The sequence below is a fragment of the Oncorhynchus tshawytscha genome, linkage group LG16 (assembly GCF_018296145.1).
Source record: "Oncorhynchus tshawytscha isolate Ot180627B linkage group LG16, Otsh_v2.0, whole genome shotgun sequence".
Lineage (NCBI taxonomy): Eukaryota > Metazoa > Chordata > Actinopteri > Salmoniformes > Salmonidae > Oncorhynchus > Oncorhynchus tshawytscha.
This window is the reverse complement of record NC_056444.1, coordinates 59,425,951-59,444,360: the sequence shown is the minus strand read 5'-3', so window position 1 is coordinate 59,444,360 and position 18,410 is coordinate 59,425,951. Positions and strand designations below refer to the sequence as shown.

The window sequence follows — 18,410 nt, the reverse complement described above, 5'->3', positions numbered from 1 at the left end:
AGTTTGTCCCATAGTCAGATCGTATTATGTTTCTGATAAAGACGATCAAATAGAATGAGAACATTATGTTTCATGGCATGGACAGAAAAGAACACCGCTGTTCCAATTGATTTACAGTGTAAACGTGCACATCTTCTGCATGTTGAGATGACTATGTACAGTTTATGATTGACAGAATGAAGTCAAACATTGACGCAATCCTCTGTAAAACAATGCCGTTTTAAAAATAACTGGCCTACTGTAGGTTTGAGTAGAGATAAAAATGCAGATTGCTATTCGTGACCGTCCGTGCACACGGTCTGGGCCAATAGGCTGCTGAGGAAGGGGACACATGGGGATGTCTGACATAGCTCCGCTAACCCTGACCTTGAGGAGGACAATAAAAGAGACGTTAACAGTGCGTTCAACGGTTAGTATACCAGATGCACCAACTAACCATCATTTTATAATAATAGGCCCTATTGATGATCACATTTTACAATTCAAATCGTCTCCGGCAGTTTTGAGCTTGTCTTCAATGTGTTTAAGTTGTTGCTCTTATTCATTGTAGGTGCGTTGGTGCTGTTTTTTTCCTGCGGAGTTGTCACCATGTCTCGCTTTAATGAAAGTAAAGATTTCGGGGATGCAGCCTCGTTCCTACGTCTCACCAATTTGGAGGCTTTGGCCGCCAGGACCCTGGCTTTTGATGGTAGGATAACTGTCAGAAATGCACATCAGTTCAACAATTGTATTTGTCTTGCCATACACTACTATCTATGGACAAAAAAAAACAAGAACATATGGAAGCCGACCATTAGATTTTCTACAGTTTTGCAAGTTTTGATGGTGCACATTTTTTTTGTTAAGTTTTTGCCCCTCTAAATGCCCATAAACTTTCTATTATTTTGCTCAGGTACTAAACGAGTCTGGATCCCGAATGAGAAGGAGGCTTACATCGAGGTGGAAGTCAAAGAACTGGATGGTGACAAAGCCACTGTGGAGACCAAAGATGGAAGGGTTGGTAGCCTAGTTGTTGCAGTTGAATACAACATAATAAGGATAGTTTTAGCACTTGTCTTGTTGTTAATATGGCAGAAAGTGACATCATAATACTGACTCTTCAACACTTGTTGAAACTGACCTCATTAAGTCCATGATATACAGTAGCTAAATCCAAATATACTTCTCTTTGTTCTGAAGTGCACGGACTGTTCTATATTTTTTCATTTAATAGATTTGCAGACCTAATAGAATGTATATGAAATGTTAGTACCAAAAGTTGAATATGGTGTGGTACAGTGGTGCTTCAAGTCCCTTGAATTAAGTGATATATTATCACCTACCTACTGTATGAATTGACTATAGACTTACACTGTTGTTTTTTCCCCCCTCTCTTTCAAAGACTTTGGTTGTGAAAGAGGATGACATTCAGCAGACAAACCCTCCAAAGTTTGACATGATTGAGGACATGGCCATGCTGACTAACCTCAATGAAGCCTCTGTGCTTTTCAATCTCACCAGGCGCTACAGTATGTGGATGATCTATGTGAGTCGCGGTTCTGTACATCACACCATAGAGGGGAGGATAAACTGAGGCTATTCTGAACTCTCCCTGTGTCTCACACTACATGTGGCCTATTTGTTTTTGAGTTTCACGATACTTTGACCTTTTATTTATTTAATTTCCTTCCTATTTAACTCTCTCTCCTTGTCTATATCTCTCACACAACCAATTTGTCTCATCTCTTTCTTTCTCTCTCTCTCTGCAGACCTACTCTGGGTTGTTCTGTGTGACAATCAACCCATATAAGTATCTTCCTGTCTATTCGTCTGATGTGATCGCTGCCTACAAAGGCAAGAGGCGCAATGAGACCCCGCCCCATATCTACGCCATCGCTGACAACGCCTACAATGATATGTTGCGCAGTAAGTCTCAACCAATACAGTCTTTGGTCTCAATACAGACTCTAAACATAGAAGCTGTGTCATGTTGGAATTAAGAATCCATGTTCTACATTTAGATAAAATATGTTCAGTGCTTACACAATGCCTAAAAATACTTATTTTTCTGCTAACTCTGGGCAATATGTTCTCTTAATAGATTGTGAGAATCAATCCATGCTCATCACGTAAGTCAAAGCCCTGCTCTATTCTAACACGGCGACTAGATTGACACGCCTGTATTTGTTTTAAAATAACTGAAAAATGTGTTTTCCACAAATTTGTATTAATTCTAATCAATTGTTACAATTCACACAAAAAGCATACAATTCACACTCCCGCCAAAGCATTTATTTTGGCGCTTATTATTTAGATTTCGACCCCTTCCAAGGACCTCTTGCATTACAGTATTTACTGTGCTGATGGAAACAGTTCATTTTTGTCACTTGTCAGAGTGAGGTACATACATTTTTCATTATAATTATGTTGATTTTTTTCAAATACATTTTTGTCTACCACTCCCAGCGGAGAATCCGGTGCTGGCAAAACAGTCAACACGAAACGTGTAATTCAGTATTTTGCCATTGTAGCAGCCCTGGGTGATGCAGCCAAGACAGGAGTAAGGCAGAGAGCTTCCGCCACCCATTTTTTCAACCTAAACCCCCTTTTCATCTTTCATTCCTTTTGCATTTTTTTTTTTTTTTGGACAGGCTTGTTATATTTGGACTATTTGATAACTACTGGTTGTGTGTATTTTACCTGTAGGTAGCCTAAAGTTTTCCCCCTGGCTTTCCCTGGTTTGCAAAACAAAGAGTTACCTTTGCCGTTTGTCTCCCTGATCCTGCAGACTTCCTTGTCCCAAAACATGCCTGTTTTTTGTCATCCCATTTTATTCCATCCTTTCCGACCTACTTTATCCAGTTACTTTTTGCAACTGTCTTTTTATTTGACCATCTAAGTTGATAACCTATTTTGTTTTTTGACTTCTACCCAGATGTGTTTTTATCCTCCTTCCATCATCGTGTTACACATTATTCCTATCTGGAAGTCCATTTCTCCCCCTCTAATACATTATCTCTTCACATGACAATCAGTGAGAAAAATCACCTTGTGCTTTCCTTAAAATCATGTTGCCATCCTTACAGCAATTGGCATCAAGTCACACATCTTTTGCTTCCCCAGGGTACCTTAGAGGACCAGATCATTGCGGCTAACCCCGCCATGGAGGCTTTTGGTAATGCCAAAACGCTGAGGAACGACAACTCCTCCCGTTTTGTGAGTGCCATATAATTTATCACTACACAGATGGACTCAACATCTCTTCTGAGTAGAATGGATAAGAATGTCCGTTTTGTGTTATGAATCTCTCTCATCTCTCTCGACTTAGGGGAAGTTCATCAGGATCCACTTCGGTCCTACAGGGAAACTGGCCTCTGCTGATATTGACATATGTAAGCTGTCTGACATCACACCATGTAGAATTGAGTTTTTCACATCCAACAGTAATCCTCCAGGCCAATGCAAACCTCCTCTGCACTGTCACCATGTGTAGATCTTCTGGAGAAGTCCAGAGTAGTCTTTCAGCAGCCTGAAGAGAGGAGCTACCATATCTACTACCAGATTTTATCTCACAAGAAACCAGAGCTTCAAGGTATTGGAAAACCACAACCAAAGATCACAGCCAAGGGCATATTTAGCAATGGATACATTAAATGAGAAAATATCTATCCCAATAGTTTTATCAGTTCAGAGTTCTCCAAGTGTCCCATGACTTTAACATGTCTTTTCGTTGATCTTCCAGACCTTTTGTTGATTTCCACCAATCCCTTCGACTACCACTTCTGCTCCCAGGGTGTGACAAAAGTGGAGAACATGAATGACGAAGAGGAATTGTTGGCCACAGATGTAAGCTCTGCCTCTTTCTACGAATGCTCTTTCCTTCTCTCTGCTATGTTGAGTTCCATCTCTATTGTGTGTCTCTCTATCCTGTCTGTTTTCTCCTAACTCACTAGTCTCTCTCTCTCTCTCCCTCCCTGACCCCTCCCTCAGCATGCTATGGACAGTCTGGGCTTTACTCCTGAGGAGAAGTATGGCTGCTATAAAATAGTTGGGGCCATCATGCACTTTGGCAACATGAAGTTCAAGACGGTTCAGAGAGAGGAGCAAGCAGAAGCTGACGGCACTGAAAGTGAGTCCCAAATTCCACTTACTTAATGGAACATGAATAGAATATATTTACTCGTAACAGTGTCAATATAGGACACCACCCAATACATACAGTGTGTATGTATGTGCTTTGCTCTTCAGGTGCTGACAAAGCCTCCTACCTGATGGGGATCAGTTCAGCTGACCTCATCAAAGGACTGCTGCACCCTCGGGTCAAAGTAGGGAACGAGTACATCATAAAGGGCCAGACTGTTGAGCAGGTGAGCTCTCTTTCTCTGTCTCTGTAAAACACCCGTAGAACAAGAAGGTATTATGGACTTAAAGGAAAGATGATTCACATTGCCAATATTGTTTTCTGAGTCTGTGATATACTGTAACAGCTATCTGTTTCCTTTGTGTAGGTGAACTATTCAGTTGGTGCTCTAGCCAAATCCACCTACGACCGCATGTTCAAGTGGATGGTGGGCCGGATTAACGACAACCTCTACACGGCACTGCCTCGGCAGTTCTTCATCGGTGTGCTGGACATTGCAGGGTTTGAGATCTTCGCGGTAGGCCTACACATTATAAAGCCTGCTTCTGACCAAACTCTGCATGATTTGATATGGTCTTTCTCCAGACTGTTTCAGCTCATAAACCTATCCTTCTTTTCTACCCCCCCCGTTCCCCCCCTTCCCCATCTCTCCGTTCTCCGCACAAGTTCAACAACTTTGAGCAGCTGTGTATCAACTTTACCAATGAGAAACTGCAACAGTATTTCAACCACCACATGTTCATCCTGGAGCAGGAGGAGTATAAGAGGGAGGGTATTGACTGGACCTTTATAGACTTTGGCCTGGATCTACAAGCCTGTATCAACCTCATAGAGAAGGTATGTGTCTCTTGTCTCAGCCATTCAAATAAGGGGCTAGAGCTGAGGGAACTGCCGATGTTGGGGGGGAGGGGGTTGTATGTGTGTGTGATGTTATACTGTTTGTGTGTTTCCTGCAGTCCATGGGCATACTGTCCATCCTGGAGGAAGAATGCATGTTTCCAAAGGCCACTGATGTCAGCTTTAAGACCAAGCTGTATGACAACCACGTGGGCAAGTCTCCCAACTTCCTCAAGCCGCGGCTTGACAAGAAACGCAAATATGAGACCCACTTTGAGCTGGTGCACTATGCAGGAGTGGTAAGTCTTCCAGTCTGTGCTGTAGTTTGTGGAATGGGTGTGTTTCTACCCACGGTTCATTTGAGACATTTACTTTTATACAAATCTATTGGATGTCATCGTTGACCCTCCCTCTCTCTCCGCCCCTCTCCAGGTACCATACAACATCAGTGGATGGCTGGACAAAAATAAAGATCCCTTAAATGAGACAATAGTCACCTGCTTCCAGAAGTCATCTAATAAACTGTTGGCAAGCCTCTTTGAGAACTTCATCAGTAGTGATGCAGGTATTTTTGTTCAACTTTATATCCTCACATATTTGAAAGTGAAACTACAGTAAATGGGGAAATGAAGTCCTCGTGATCCACGGTTTGATCTTCCAGCTGCTGATCCAAAGACCGAGGCCAGAGGAAAGAGGAAGAAAGGGGTCTCCTTCCAGACTGTGTCACAGCTTCACAAGGTGTGTAAGAGGGAGGTAGAGACAGACGGGCATTACAAGAGTGTGTCTAAGTGTCGTATTGTTTAGTAAAAATCAGAGGAAGGGAAGTATTTAAATGTGCTCTGTTGTTTTCCTGATGTCACGGTGACGTGCCTGAGTTGAGATGGAAGTAGTTAAATGTGCTCTGTTGTTTTCCTGATGTCACGGTGACGTGCCTGAGTTAAGATGGAAGTAGTTAAATGTGCTCTGTTGTTTTCCTGATGTCACGGTGACGTGCCTGAGTTAAGATGGAAGTAGTTAAATGTGCTCTGTTGTTTTCCTGATGTCACGGTGACGTGCCTGAGTTGAGAGGGAAGTAGTTAAATGTGCTCTGTTGTTTTCCTGATGTCACGGTGACGTGCCTGAGTTGAGAGGGAAGTAGTTAAATGTGCTCTGTTGTTTTCCTGATGTCACGGTGACGTGCCTGAGTTGAGAGGGAAGTAGTTAAATGTGCTCTGTTGTTTTCCTGATGTCACGGTGACGTGCCTGAGTTGAGAGGGAAGTAAAATGTGCTCTGTTGTTTTCCTGATGTCACGGTGACGTGCCTGAGTTGAGAGGGAAGTAGTTAAGACTTGCAGTGATGTTTAGGTAACTCAACTCATGAACATCACTTTAAGTCTGTGCTACCTCCACTCTTTCATGCCTCTGACTGAGAACGAGGATGAGGTAAGACACACCTTGGAGAAGAGCACCCTCACTTCCTTAATGTTCCCTCAACACATCGTTCTTTTAGGTGCGGTACAGGATTGGATCAAAAGGATTTGTGGGATTTATCAATTAAGACACTTTTACTTGCTGATTGAATTATAAATCATATCCACTTTCTGCTAATCTGCCCATTTGCAGGAAAATCTGAACAAACTGATGGCCAACCTACGCAGCACCCAGCCTCACTTTGTGCGATGCATTATCCCCAATGAGTCAAAGACTCCAGGTAATGGATTATGACATATCTAAAGCTGTAATACAACTGACTTCACCTTGTCACCGTTGGCTCCATCTCTGCTGCTAGGTGTCTCAGTGCTGCAAGATTGATTCTTTCTGTCCTCTTTATCCAAGGGGGCTTGGACCCATTCCAGGTCCTCCACCAGTTGCGGTGTAACGGAGTACTGGAGGGAATCCGTATCTGCAGGAAGGGCTTCCCTAACCGGATCCTATATGCAGAGTTCAAACAGCGGTGGGCACAGCACCTCTCTGGACAATGTTGAACTTAACATACAGAGACACAAAGGCTGTATTTAGACAGGAAGCCTAATTCTGATCTTTTTGTAACTAATAGTTTTTTTGACAAATCAGATCAGCTCTGAAAAAGATCTGATGTGATTGGTCATTTGTGGAGAAAAACAATATCAGAATTGGACTGCCATTGTGAACGCAGCAAAACACGTGTGGACCGTCTCGTTATCAAGATGGCAATAATGTGCAGAATAAATGACTTTCTTTGTCTTCCCTGCTGTGTGTTCTGTCCTGTGCAGCTATCGTATCCTGAACCCCGTGGCGATCCCAGAGGACTCCTTTGTGGACAGCAGGAAGGCTGTGGAGAAGCTGCTGGGCTCCCTGGACATAGACCACACCCAGTACAAGTTTGGAATCACCAAGGTGGATACTGTATGACTGGCACTAGTGCACCTGGATGAGTTTGCAGCTGAGAGATACCCTTGTGTTTTGAGCTCTCATCTCCAGGTGTGCCTTGTGTTGGGGGCTGAAGCTTATAGTATGGCCACTCCTCATCGGTTGCTGACAGAAACAGACAATATGTTCATGTGTATTGGGGCAGATTTAGAGAGATCCACTATAACTGACAGTATGGTCTGGGTGTCCTCAGGTGTTTTTCAAGGCAGGGCTGCTGGGCCTGCTGGAGGACATGAGGGATGAAAGGCTATCGGAGATCCTTACCATGCTGCAGGCTATGCTGCGGGGCAAACTCATGAGGATGGAGAGACGCAAGATGATGGACAAGAGGTAGGTAACACAGGTCAGACGGTTCCACTGGGACTGCCGTGTCTTGAGTTTTCAGGCCCAACCCAAAACATTTTTATTGACAAGGTTATTTAGTAGTGTTTTGTGTGTGTTAGTGTGTGTATTTGCCCTCAGGTTTGTCGGTATGTACATGGCATGCGTGGAGTGTGGCGAGCGTGTGTCAGCACTTGCTTGCTTTACATTGTGTGTGTGTGTGTGTGTGTGTGTGTGTGGTCCTTGTGGAAATAGCCCGTTATAACCTCCGGGTGCAAATGGTGCTTACAAAAACAGGAGGGGTTGACACATGGCCCTTAAAGATCAGTAACAGCAGCTGTCATGTCCTCCAGCCCAGCCTCGTATTAATAATAACGCATTCTCCCCCGGCCCACTTTTGTCCATGGAGCCTGGAGTTTAGAGCCCCCACATAGCTGGAATAACTGGTCAGGTGATAAGGGATTAAGTCTTCGGTTTCACAGAGGGCTGGAGTTTCATATAATAAAGGACCTCTACCTGACCCTTGTCTGTCCCACAGTGAGTCTCTGCCTTGCTTTTCCTGGGATTCACTATTGATTTATTTCCCCGTCTGGAATGCTTGCTGTGTCATAGCACCCGCTATTGTAAAGCAAATGATCCAATGACCAGCGCTCGCTGGGCCATATTTGGTAAGCAGGGCACACACAGATCGAATTTAGAACAGGAGGAAGGGAGGAATCTGGACCACGCCACCAGCCCACCAACATGACCAGTTCATTGGACACAAGTGTAAGGGTGGAAAGCCATAGGACAAAGAATTCTAGCTACCTTTATGGTCTACTATTTCACAGCCCATTTCCCAAAAGCTCTACTAATACACACTTTAAATGTGTTATCCTCTCACTTCTCTATCCCTAATCAAATCAGGCATATGTTGAAGTATTTTCCCTTTCCCGTTCAGTCTCAAAGGTCATTCGGAAAATACAACTTACTTCATCACCTTAGTGCACACAAATCATTCACCTCATTCACCTGTGTAACCCTGAATGCCTTCCCCCTCTACCTCCACAGAGAGGCTATAGAGGTGATCCAGTGGAACATCCGTGCATTTGCAGCGGTGAAGAACTGGCCATGGATGATGCTGTTCTTCAAGCTCCGGCCTCTCCTGAGGAGTGCCACGGCCGAGAAGGAGCTGGCCGCCCTCAAGGAGGAGTTTGCCAAGCTGAAGGAGGCGTTTGGCAAGTCAGAGACCAAGCGCAAGGAGGTGGAGGAGAGACAGGTGGCCCTGATCCAGGAGAAGAACGACCTGGCCCTGCAGCTGCAGGCAGTGAGTGTTTACAGATGAGATCAGAGAACACACTGTACAACGGAATAACATTAAGATGAGGATTGATGAGACAGGATTAGTAAAGATGAAGACAATATGATGAGACAAGATTAATGTAGACTTAATAAGAATCGACCAGAAACGATTAGGCAATAAATCAAGATAAGAGATGCTAAGGGGAAGTACTAAAAAGGAAGTCTCTGTGTCACCCCTGACCTCAGGAGCAGGACAACCTGGCGGATGCAGAAGACCGCTGTGACCTGCTGATCAAGGCCAAGCTGCAGCTGGAGGCCAAGATCAAAGAGCTGATGGAGAGACTGGAAGACGAGGAGGAGATAAACGCCAGCCTGACTGCCAAGACACGCAAGCTGGAAGACGAGTGTGCAGAGCTGAAGAAGGATATCGACGACCTGGAGATCACCCTGGCCAAGGTGGAGAAGGAGAGACATGGCACGGAGAACAAGGTGAGCAGAGGAATGGTGGCTCACTGCTTGCAGAGACATTATTCAGCATTCCTGTAAACCTCTTGGTTTTACCTGGGCAGTAAATTTACTGTACCGTGTATATTATATTTCAGAGATTATTTCTCACATTGCTGGTATATTTCCTTCCTTTTGTTCTGATATGTTATTTGTTCCACATTGTTTGTTCCCCTGTCTTTCCTCAGGTGAAGAACCTGATGGAGGAAATTGGTGTTCTGGATGAGTCCATCCTGAGTCTGACCAAGGAGAAGAAGGCTCTGCAGGAGGCCCACCTGCAGGCCCTGACTGACCTGCAGGTCGAGGAGGACAAGGTCAACGTGCTGAACAAGGCCAAAATCAAGCTGGAGCAGCAAGTGGACGATGTGAGTAAAGGGGCATGAAAAATACACACTTTCACCTCGAACAGTAACCTAACTATTTCCTTAGTTAAGCACACAGCGATATGAGATATCTTATACTGATGTAACCCCCCCAAGTTGGAAGGTTCCTTGGAGCAGGAGAAGAAGGTGCGTATGGATCTGGAGCGGATCAAGCGTAAGCTGGAGGGGGATCTGAAGCTGTCCATGGAGTCTGTCATGGACCTGGAGAATGACAAGCAGCAGCTGGAGGAGAAACTCAAGAAGTGAGAATCATCTCTTCAATCTGTTAGTTAATAAGGCCTTTATAAGTGGTCTGTGAAATCCTTGTTAACTGACCAAGTATAAATAAACTACTTACTGACTGTCAATTAGTGTGCAAATGAATCACTTATTAGCATTTTACAGTGAAATGTTTATCTATGTTAAATATTTCTTGTACCGTCTATTCCTCTGACTCCTCTCCATCTCCCCCTGTACAGAAGAGACTTTGAAATGAGTCAGTTCAGTTCGAAGGTAGAAGATGAGCAAGCCCTAGTCATTCAACTCCAAAAGAAAATAAAGGAATTGCAAGTATGTCTATCTGCCTCTGTATTCTCTTCTTTTGTAAAGTTAGTTAGAAAAAATGTATTAAAGCATCAAAAAAAAAAGATTTTAAAAGCTACATTGTAGACCACCAGTTTTTCAACACTAAATGCGGTCATAGTTAAACGTGGTATTTCCTTTGGAGTCATCTATAATGCATCACATCTATGTACATCTATGGGTAATCAAAAACAACAAAGTACAGAAGATAAAAGGTCATTTAGCACTTATAAAGACATCTCCATTGGAGGATAAGGTATGTTACTAAATTGCTCATGTAAATGTTCCCCTGCCTCTCCCTCAGACTCGTATCGAGGAAGTGGAGGAGGAGTTGGAGGCGGAGAGGCTGTGGAGGACCAAGGCAGAAAAGCAGCGTGGCGACGTGTCCCGGGAACTGGAGGAACTGAGCGAGAGGCTGGAAGAGGCAGGCGGGGCCTCGGCCGCCCAGATCGCCATGAACAAGAAGCGCGAGCAGGACTTCCTGAAGATGCGGAGAGACTTGGAGGAGGCGGGGCTTCACCACGAGGCCACAGCGGCCGCCCTGAGGAGGAAGCACGCTGACAGCGTGGCAGAGCTGGGGGGGCAGATTGATATGCTACAGCGCGTCAAACAGAAGCTGGAGAAGGAGAAGGCGGAGTACAGGGTGGAAGCAGAGGACCTGGCTTCTAACCTGGAGCGCCTCTCCAAGTCCAAGGTAAGGGGGTGAGAGGGTTCGCCTGGTCACTGAGATGTGGCGGTCTCCTCAGTGTCCCAGACACAAGGCTAGTTGGGATGGTCTGAATTGCAACAGTATGACAAGTTAGAAACTACTGAGTTTTATGTCATGTATGCTAAGGCAGAGTTTTGCTTGATAACAGGATACCACAGAGAAGATGTGTCATCTGTATGAGGATCAGATGAACGAGGCCCGGGCCAAAGTAGAGGAGCTCCAGAGACAACTGACTGACATCAGCAACCAGAGAGCCTGCGCTGTCACTGAGAGCTGTAAGGGTCACACGGGCCACGGCATGGCAGAAGGTCAACCGACCTTGGGAAACTCACCAAATGTATCTCTCTTTGTCTCTCTCTCTCTGTGTGTAGCTGAGTACAGTCGTAGGCTGGAGGAGCGGGAGGCTATGGTCAGTCAGCTGCAGCGCACCAAGATCTCCTTCAGCCAGAACACTGAGGAACTGAAAAAACAGCTGGAGGAGGAGAACAAGGTCAGAGGTCACACTTAAGTCAAACATTAAGTGATCAACCTGATATGTAAAAATATTAAAGGCTTTTTCCTGTCAGACCTCATAACAAGAATATGAATGATGTGATTTCTTCCTTGTCTGTCCCAGGCTAAGAATGCCCTGGCCCATGCCCTCCAGTCCTCCAGACATGACTGTGACCTGCTTAGGGAGCAGTATGAGCAGGAGCAGGAGGCCAAATCTGAGCTGCAGCAGGCCCTAGTCAAGGCCAATGCTGAGGTGGCTCTGTGGAGGACCAAGTATGAGATCGATGCCATCCAGAGGACTGAGGAGCTGGAGGAAACAAAGTAAGTCTGATGCTCTCAAATGATCTGTTTGTCTACATAAATTAGCGTGAAAAAAGCTTTTGAACAATACTGGCTTATTGCTCTTCTGATAAACTTTCATGTTATACCCCTGACTGTGACCTTAAAGGAAGAAGCTGGCAGTGCGTCTGCAGAACACTGAAGGGGCAGTGGAGACATCTCATGCTAAATGCTCCTCTCTGGAGAAAACCAAGCACCGTCTGCAGACCGAAATCGAAGACCTGATGGTGGACCTGGAGCGCTCCAATGCTGCTGCCCTTGCCCTGGACAAGAGACAACGCAACTTTGACAAGGTAAGCAGTGAGCCCATAGGCATTAGTAGTTAATAAGTCGTCAAAAGAAGGATTTTCACATTTGCATGACAACCCTTGTGCACAATAAGTCCTACACATGAGTACTGACAATGTAAAATGCTGTAGGTGCTGTCAGAGTGGAGGCAGAAGTATGAGGATTGCCAGTCGGAGCTGGAGAGCTCTCAGAAGGAGTCTCGCAGCCTGAGCACTGAACTCTTCAAGTTGAAGAACTCCTACGAGGAGGCCATAGACCACCTGGAGACACTCAAACGGGAAAACAAGAACCTGCAAGGTAAACACTGCTCTAAATAATACCAGTAAACCATTGTCGTTTGAGGGACGAGTGTGGTTGTAGGAGTGACGCCACCTGTTTTAAGACAATGCTAATAAACGTCACAAGAGTGAACACAAAGGCCTGTCTATCTAACCAATAGTGTTATTTGTTTCCCCAGAGGAGATAGCTGACCTAGCTGACCAGATCAGCCAGGGTGGGAAGAGCATCCACGAGCTGGAGAGGATGAAGAAGGTTCTGGATGTCGAAAAGAGTGACATCAAGGCTGCTCTGGAGGAAGCTGAGGTGAGCACACAGAACTGACTGTGGTTGGAAAGTGTCTATTCTTACCACAAGGGTACAGAGACCAGTGGGAACCTGAGAGGAGTGATCTGACAGGGGTGTTAGGTTGGTGTGACCCTGTAACTCCGCTAAATGTGACACTGTTCTATTGCTCCGAGGCAGGGCACCCTTGAGCATGAGGAGAGCAAGACCCTATGTGTCCAACTGGAGCTGAACCAGTTCAAGACTGAGGTCTACAGGAAGATAGCCGAAAAGGACGAGGAAATTGACAGCCTCCGGTAAGGACTCATGATCCATGATAGTTTTCCAGTATGCTTTTAAAAGCAGCACAGATTTGTCATTATTGATGATGGTGTTTTAGGCTCTTTAAGCAGCCTATTTGTCACTTTCCCTGCAGCCGGAACCACCAGCGCTCCCTGGAGTCCCTGCAGACAACCCTGGAGACGGAGGCAAGGTCCAGGAACGAGGCAGTACGGCTGAAGAAGAAGATGGAGGGGGACATGAACGAGATGGAGGTCCAGCTGAACCATACCAACCGCCATGCTGCTGAGTCCCAGAGACTACTGCACCACCTGCAGGGCCAGATTAAGGCCAGTGGAGAACTAACACAATTCATGCTTTTAAATGATCAACATTTAATGATGATCAACATCATAGATTTTTCACACAAACAACACGTGTAAGGAAACACAATTCATACTTAGGGTAGATATTTAACATTTTAGACATCAAATGCTCTTATCCAGAGTGACTTACAATTAATGCATTCATCTTAAGATAGGTAAGACAACAAGTGTTGGAGTAGTTCAGCTAGTAATTTAACTACATTCTGCAGTAGCTTGGTGGAAGATGACAGTGGTGGAAAAGGACTCAATTGTCATACTTGAGTAACAGTAAAGATACCCTAATAGAAATTGACTCATGTGAAGGTCACCCAGTAAAATAAGACTTACGTAAAAGTCTAAAAATATCTTATTTTAATCCTTAAGTCAATTGATCCACCCATGTCACAATCTAAGTAACATAATAAAGAAATCCTCATCAATATCTATCAGTTTAAACTGGAGATATCACTTTTTCTGCGTCTCAACCCACCACATCCTCCTATGTCATCCTTCCACATTTTCGGTGCAAGGTGGCCGAGCTACAGCGTTGTTTGTCAGACCATGAGACATCCCAAAAAATGGTCTTCTCACGAAAACGTCTGTAGTGTCCGAACTCTATGGTCAGGGAAGACTCTCACAAACACGATGGTGTTCTCCATTTTGCTCTACGATTCCCACAAATGTCACGGGACTCATCTGAACGTAACCCATACGAACAAATCAAAGGCAGTAGGGATGACAGAATGTTATATTGATAGGTGCGTGAATTGAACAATATGGCTGTCCTGCCTGAGCATTTGAAATGTAACAAGTACTTTTGGGTGTCAGGGAAAACTGTATGGGAGTAAAAAGTACATACCCCAACATATATGTATGGGAGTAAAAGTTGTAAAAAATATAAATAGTACAGACCCCCAAACAACTACTTAAGTAGTACTTTAAAGTATTTTCAATTAAGTACTTTACACCACTGGTAGTTGAACTCAAATCAAATCTAGGTAGTGTTTTCAGTACTTTGTTTTTTTGCCATGGAGCTGTGTAGCTAACTACTGGAACTACACATTACTTTTTTAGCAAAAAACTAAAGAAAAAATTTGTTAAGTAGGCAAGAATTCTGAATCATTATTAATAAACCATTTGTTCAGTGACCATTAACCACTGTTGTCTGATGGGGTCTACAGGACCTGCAGTTGGAGCTGGACGGCCGCATCCACCAGAATGAGGAGCTGAAGGAGCAGTGGGGCCTGACTGAGCGCAGGAACAACCTGCTGGTGGCCGAGGTGCAGGAGCTATGCACTGTGGTGGAGCAGACTGACCGCGGACGCAAGATGGCCGAACATGAACTGCAGGAGGCCACTGAGAGAGTCAACCTGCTGCATGCCCAGGTAGTAGATGCCTCAGGGAACTGGCTGGTTAGGGCCTGACATGGGATGGATGAGAGGATGAAAGGTTTGAAGGATATACATTGTTACAGGATTGTTGGATATATCTTAGCCACATAGAAACCCTAGTATTTTATTCTGCTTGAACAGAACACAAGCCTGATCAACCATAAGAAAAAGATGGAGAGTGACCTGTCCATGCTGGCTGGGGAGGTGGATGAGGCAGGACAGGAGTGCCGTAATGCAGAGGAAAAAGCCAAGAAGGCCATCACAGATGTGACTTACCTAGACAGTGACCCCCTGATCTCACAATATTCAATGCTTTAATTGTGTGATGGGGCAACCAGTCCATTTTGAAACTATGGTTGTGATATTTCCCCTCATCTCCTGTCCAGGCGGCCATGATGGCAGAGGAGCTGAAGAAGGAGCAGGACACCAGCTCTCACCTGGAGAGGATGAAGAAGAATATGGAGCAGACCATCAAGGACCTGCAGCTCCGGCTGGATGAGGCAGAGCAGATCGCCCTCAAAGGAGGGAAGAAACAGATCCAGAAGCTGGAGATCAGGGTGAGGTTCACATTAAAGTGAATAAGCCATGAAAATTCAATTAAATGTCTTCACTTCTGAAAGTGTAAATATTTTACTGAAAAATTGCACAATTAGAGCAAAAATAATGTCCTCATGCTTCCAGCAAAAAGATGCACAACTTAACCTTTGATTATGGCTGAACTATGCATCTTCCAGCCTTCCCAAGAGGCTAAAATCTCATGATTAGGTTGCAAGGCTTCTATAGTATTTTAACAAGGTCTACTTTTTGGGGGGGGTTCGCTTGCCTCACTTTTCAAAAAAGCGAATCCCTTAAACATTTAATAAAATGTATAATTGGAGTAATGGATTTCACACAGCACAACATCGACATCAATGAATGGCTAACTGACCGACCTCTGTGACCCACAGATGAGGGATCTGGAGAGTGAGCTGTTGTGTGAGCAGAAGAAGAGTGAAGCGTTTCAGAAGGGAGTACGCAAATATGAGAGGAGGGTCAAGGAGCTCTCCTACCAGGTAAACAACCACAGCAGTCAGTGCCCACCTGTGGAGGCTGCTGAGGGGAGGACGGCTCATAATAATGGCTGGAATGGAGCAAATACTATCAAACACGTGCTGGATACCATTCCATTCACTCCAGTATGCTCCACTCCAGCCATTATTATGAGCTGTCCTTCCCTCAGCAACCTCCACTGCTGCCCACCTACACAGCACCCCCATTTCATAGCAACATGTTGTAGTTGAACCAGAAGAATAAAAGCAGTTGTGGACCACTTTCACTGCATCAACAGATGATTGGGGACAATTATGGTAGTAGATGCCTTGACAGTCCATTATTGAGTGTTTGTTGCTGTTTGTTCAGGCTGAGGAGGACAGGAAGAACCTGCTGAGAATGCAGGAACTCATTGACAAGCTGCAGGCTAAAGTCAAGAGCTACAAGAGGCAGGCTGAGGAGGCGGTGAGTATTATAGGTTCTCTTCAGTCACACACAAAAGCCCATCTGAACCAACAATCTCTTACCATTACTGAACAATAAATTGACATTTTGTAATATTAAGTCATTTCCCTCTCTCCCCACTAGGAGGAGCAGGTGAACTGTAATGTCACGAAGTACAGGAAGATGGTTCATGAGCTGGACAATGCAGAGGAGAGGGCAGACATGGCGGAGACTCAGGTCAACAAACTGCGTGTGACTGTGCGCACCCGGGACCCAGGGCCAGCCAAGGTGAGCCCTGATTTCAGTTTAGTTAAACTCACTTTATAATGTGTTTATGTCCATGGCTAGCGCTTCAGAGGGGTTGGGTTAAATGCAGAAGACACATTTCAGTTGAATGCATTCAGTTGTACAACTGACTAGGTATCCCCCTTTCAACCTTGCTTGTCTTTCCAGATTGCAGAATGAAATGGAAGCCTGGTAGTGTTCCTGTACGAAACTCTATCAGATGACTGCAATGTGTGTTAAAGGTCCAATGCAACCGTTATCTCAATATCAAATCCTTACTGTGTTTGTTTTCAATTCAAATGGTCAGAAAGAGACAGCTTTTTAGCAAAGAACAATTTCTCAAGCAATCATTTTTCCAGGACTGTCTGGTATTGGGCTGGATGGGGAGGGGAAAACAGAAAACTAGCTGTTATTGGCAGAAGTTTGGAACTCCTTATTGGTCTATTAACTACTTTACCGCCTGGTGATGTCACCAGGCAGACCAAAACTCATCCGACCAAAACAGGCTGTAATTTCAGGTGGCCTTTTCAAACAGCTCCTACACTAAAAGGGACATTATCACAATTTCACAGTATTATTCCAATCGCACTGTGGAAATATATTTAAAAACTTGACTGCACTGGGCCTTTAAGTGTATTTTGACTAGTGTGTGTTCAAATAGCAAAAATGTGTGATAGACCAACACAAGCCAATGCCTTGTTAAAAGCTGAAATACTAAAATGTCCTTTAACATGACTGTTCACTGCCAACAATAATACATTGTATAACCTACATTCATGTAATGTGAGTAAAAACACTTAAATAAAGAGACAAGACAGATTCAAAGGTGTTTTTTTTTCTTCTCATTCGCTTAACAAAGTGAAGTTAGAGGGTGGTGATACCTGTGTATTAGATGAACAAACACCCTCACTGAGAAGGGCTCAGACAGACCAGGGGTTTTTCTGGATTCAATTGGGGCTTAGGTGGTGGGCGTGCTCAACGGCGCAGTCGCTAACCGGACATTCCTGAGGCCCTCTTGCCCACAATGTTGCAGTTTTTAAAGCTAGTGGTGCTCCCATGTCATAACAAAAATACTCATACTCATTATTTTAGATTGACTGTTTAATTTATATTTGTGATTTTGTAGTTCTCAAAGATCATTTAAAAAATATATATAGGTCCATTTGTAACTGACAGTTAGACTTACAGGTTAAAATAGAATTAATAGGTGTACGCTGACCCTTAATGTTTGTAACTATATATATATTTTTAGTAAGTATCAAATAATATTTTTCAGTAATACATACCAGCAATACATTAAGATAGAAAGAGCAAATGCATAATACCAGAGTCTTTATGAAATAGACAACTATCTCCAGTCCTTACGAATTGTATTCTTAAAGTCTCTTATTAGCTGTTCACAAGGCTAGGACCACCTTCAAACACCTTGACTTGTACTTGCGTGTCTGACTTTCCTGTTAGTCTTGACCTTATGTTGCCTCACGATGCTTCCTTGTGTGGAGATTTTCTTCTTAGTTTGCAGGTAGGTGCAAAACTCTTATCTGGCAGATGACTGGGTCTACCAGGATTTGGGAATCTTGTAGACGTTTTACAGCTGGATGAGATTCTTCTTTCTCTCTTGCTCGTGAAGAGCATTGAGTTCTCAATGTAGCTCCCTTCAGTAACCACGAGCACAACCGTTCCTTGATTTTAACTGGCGGCTTTATTCTGTAGTTTTAGTCAGAATTATCACCTTCCGTGAGAACTATAAAGTAAATGAAAATACAGTTAAGCACACTCTTACAACCTTATCTTACGAGTGACTTATTAGCTTGGTATAACTCTGAAGTGCTTACATACATAACAGTTTAACCG

The 18,410-nt window shown here is 44.2% G+C and overlaps 1 protein-coding gene across 4 annotated transcripts; it reads left to right on the top strand.

Moving 5' to 3' along the window:
- Positions 1–351: 351 nt before the first annotated feature.
- Positions 352–17,375, top strand: LOC112216026 (myosin-7). Of its 4 annotated transcripts, XM_024375612.2 has the most exons (43): positions 352–409; positions 551–688; positions 893–996; positions 1,382–1,525; positions 1,749–1,905; positions 2,081–2,108; positions 2,446–2,539; positions 3,103–3,195; positions 3,308–3,371; positions 3,473–3,571; positions 3,722–3,825; positions 3,970–4,108; positions 4,228–4,346; positions 4,488–4,637; positions 4,787–4,957; positions 5,077–5,256; positions 5,390–5,522; positions 5,619–5,695; positions 6,560–6,647; positions 6,773–6,890; positions 7,189–7,312; positions 7,539–7,675; positions 8,717–8,972; positions 9,194–9,436; positions 9,640–9,816; positions 9,931–10,076; positions 10,293–10,383; positions 10,700–11,089; positions 11,253–11,379; positions 11,476–11,594; positions 11,721–11,917; positions 12,045–12,228; positions 12,355–12,520; positions 12,681–12,805; positions 12,965–13,080; positions 13,200–13,392; positions 14,589–14,792; positions 14,940–15,065; positions 15,185–15,355; positions 15,746–15,850; positions 16,197–16,292; positions 16,416–16,559; positions 16,725–17,375. In XM_024375612.2, exons 2-43 carry the CDS (start codon positions 589–591, stop codon positions 16,734–16,736), a joined length of 5,811 nt encoding a protein of 1,936 aa, XP_024231380.2. In that variant the 5' UTR covers positions 352–409; positions 551–588; the 3' UTR covers positions 16,737–17,375. The 4 variants fall into 4 exon arrangements, 3 of the variants coding, with proteins under 3 accessions (XP_024231380.2, XP_024231381.2, XP_024231382.2); XM_024375613.2 differs by lacking the exons at positions 352–409; positions 14,940–15,065 and having other exon boundaries at positions 418–688; XM_024375614.2 differs by lacking the exons at positions 352–409; positions 551–688; positions 893–996; positions 1,382–1,525; positions 2,446–2,539 and having other exon boundaries at positions 1,812–1,905.
- Positions 17,376–18,410: the final 1,035 nt, after the last annotated feature.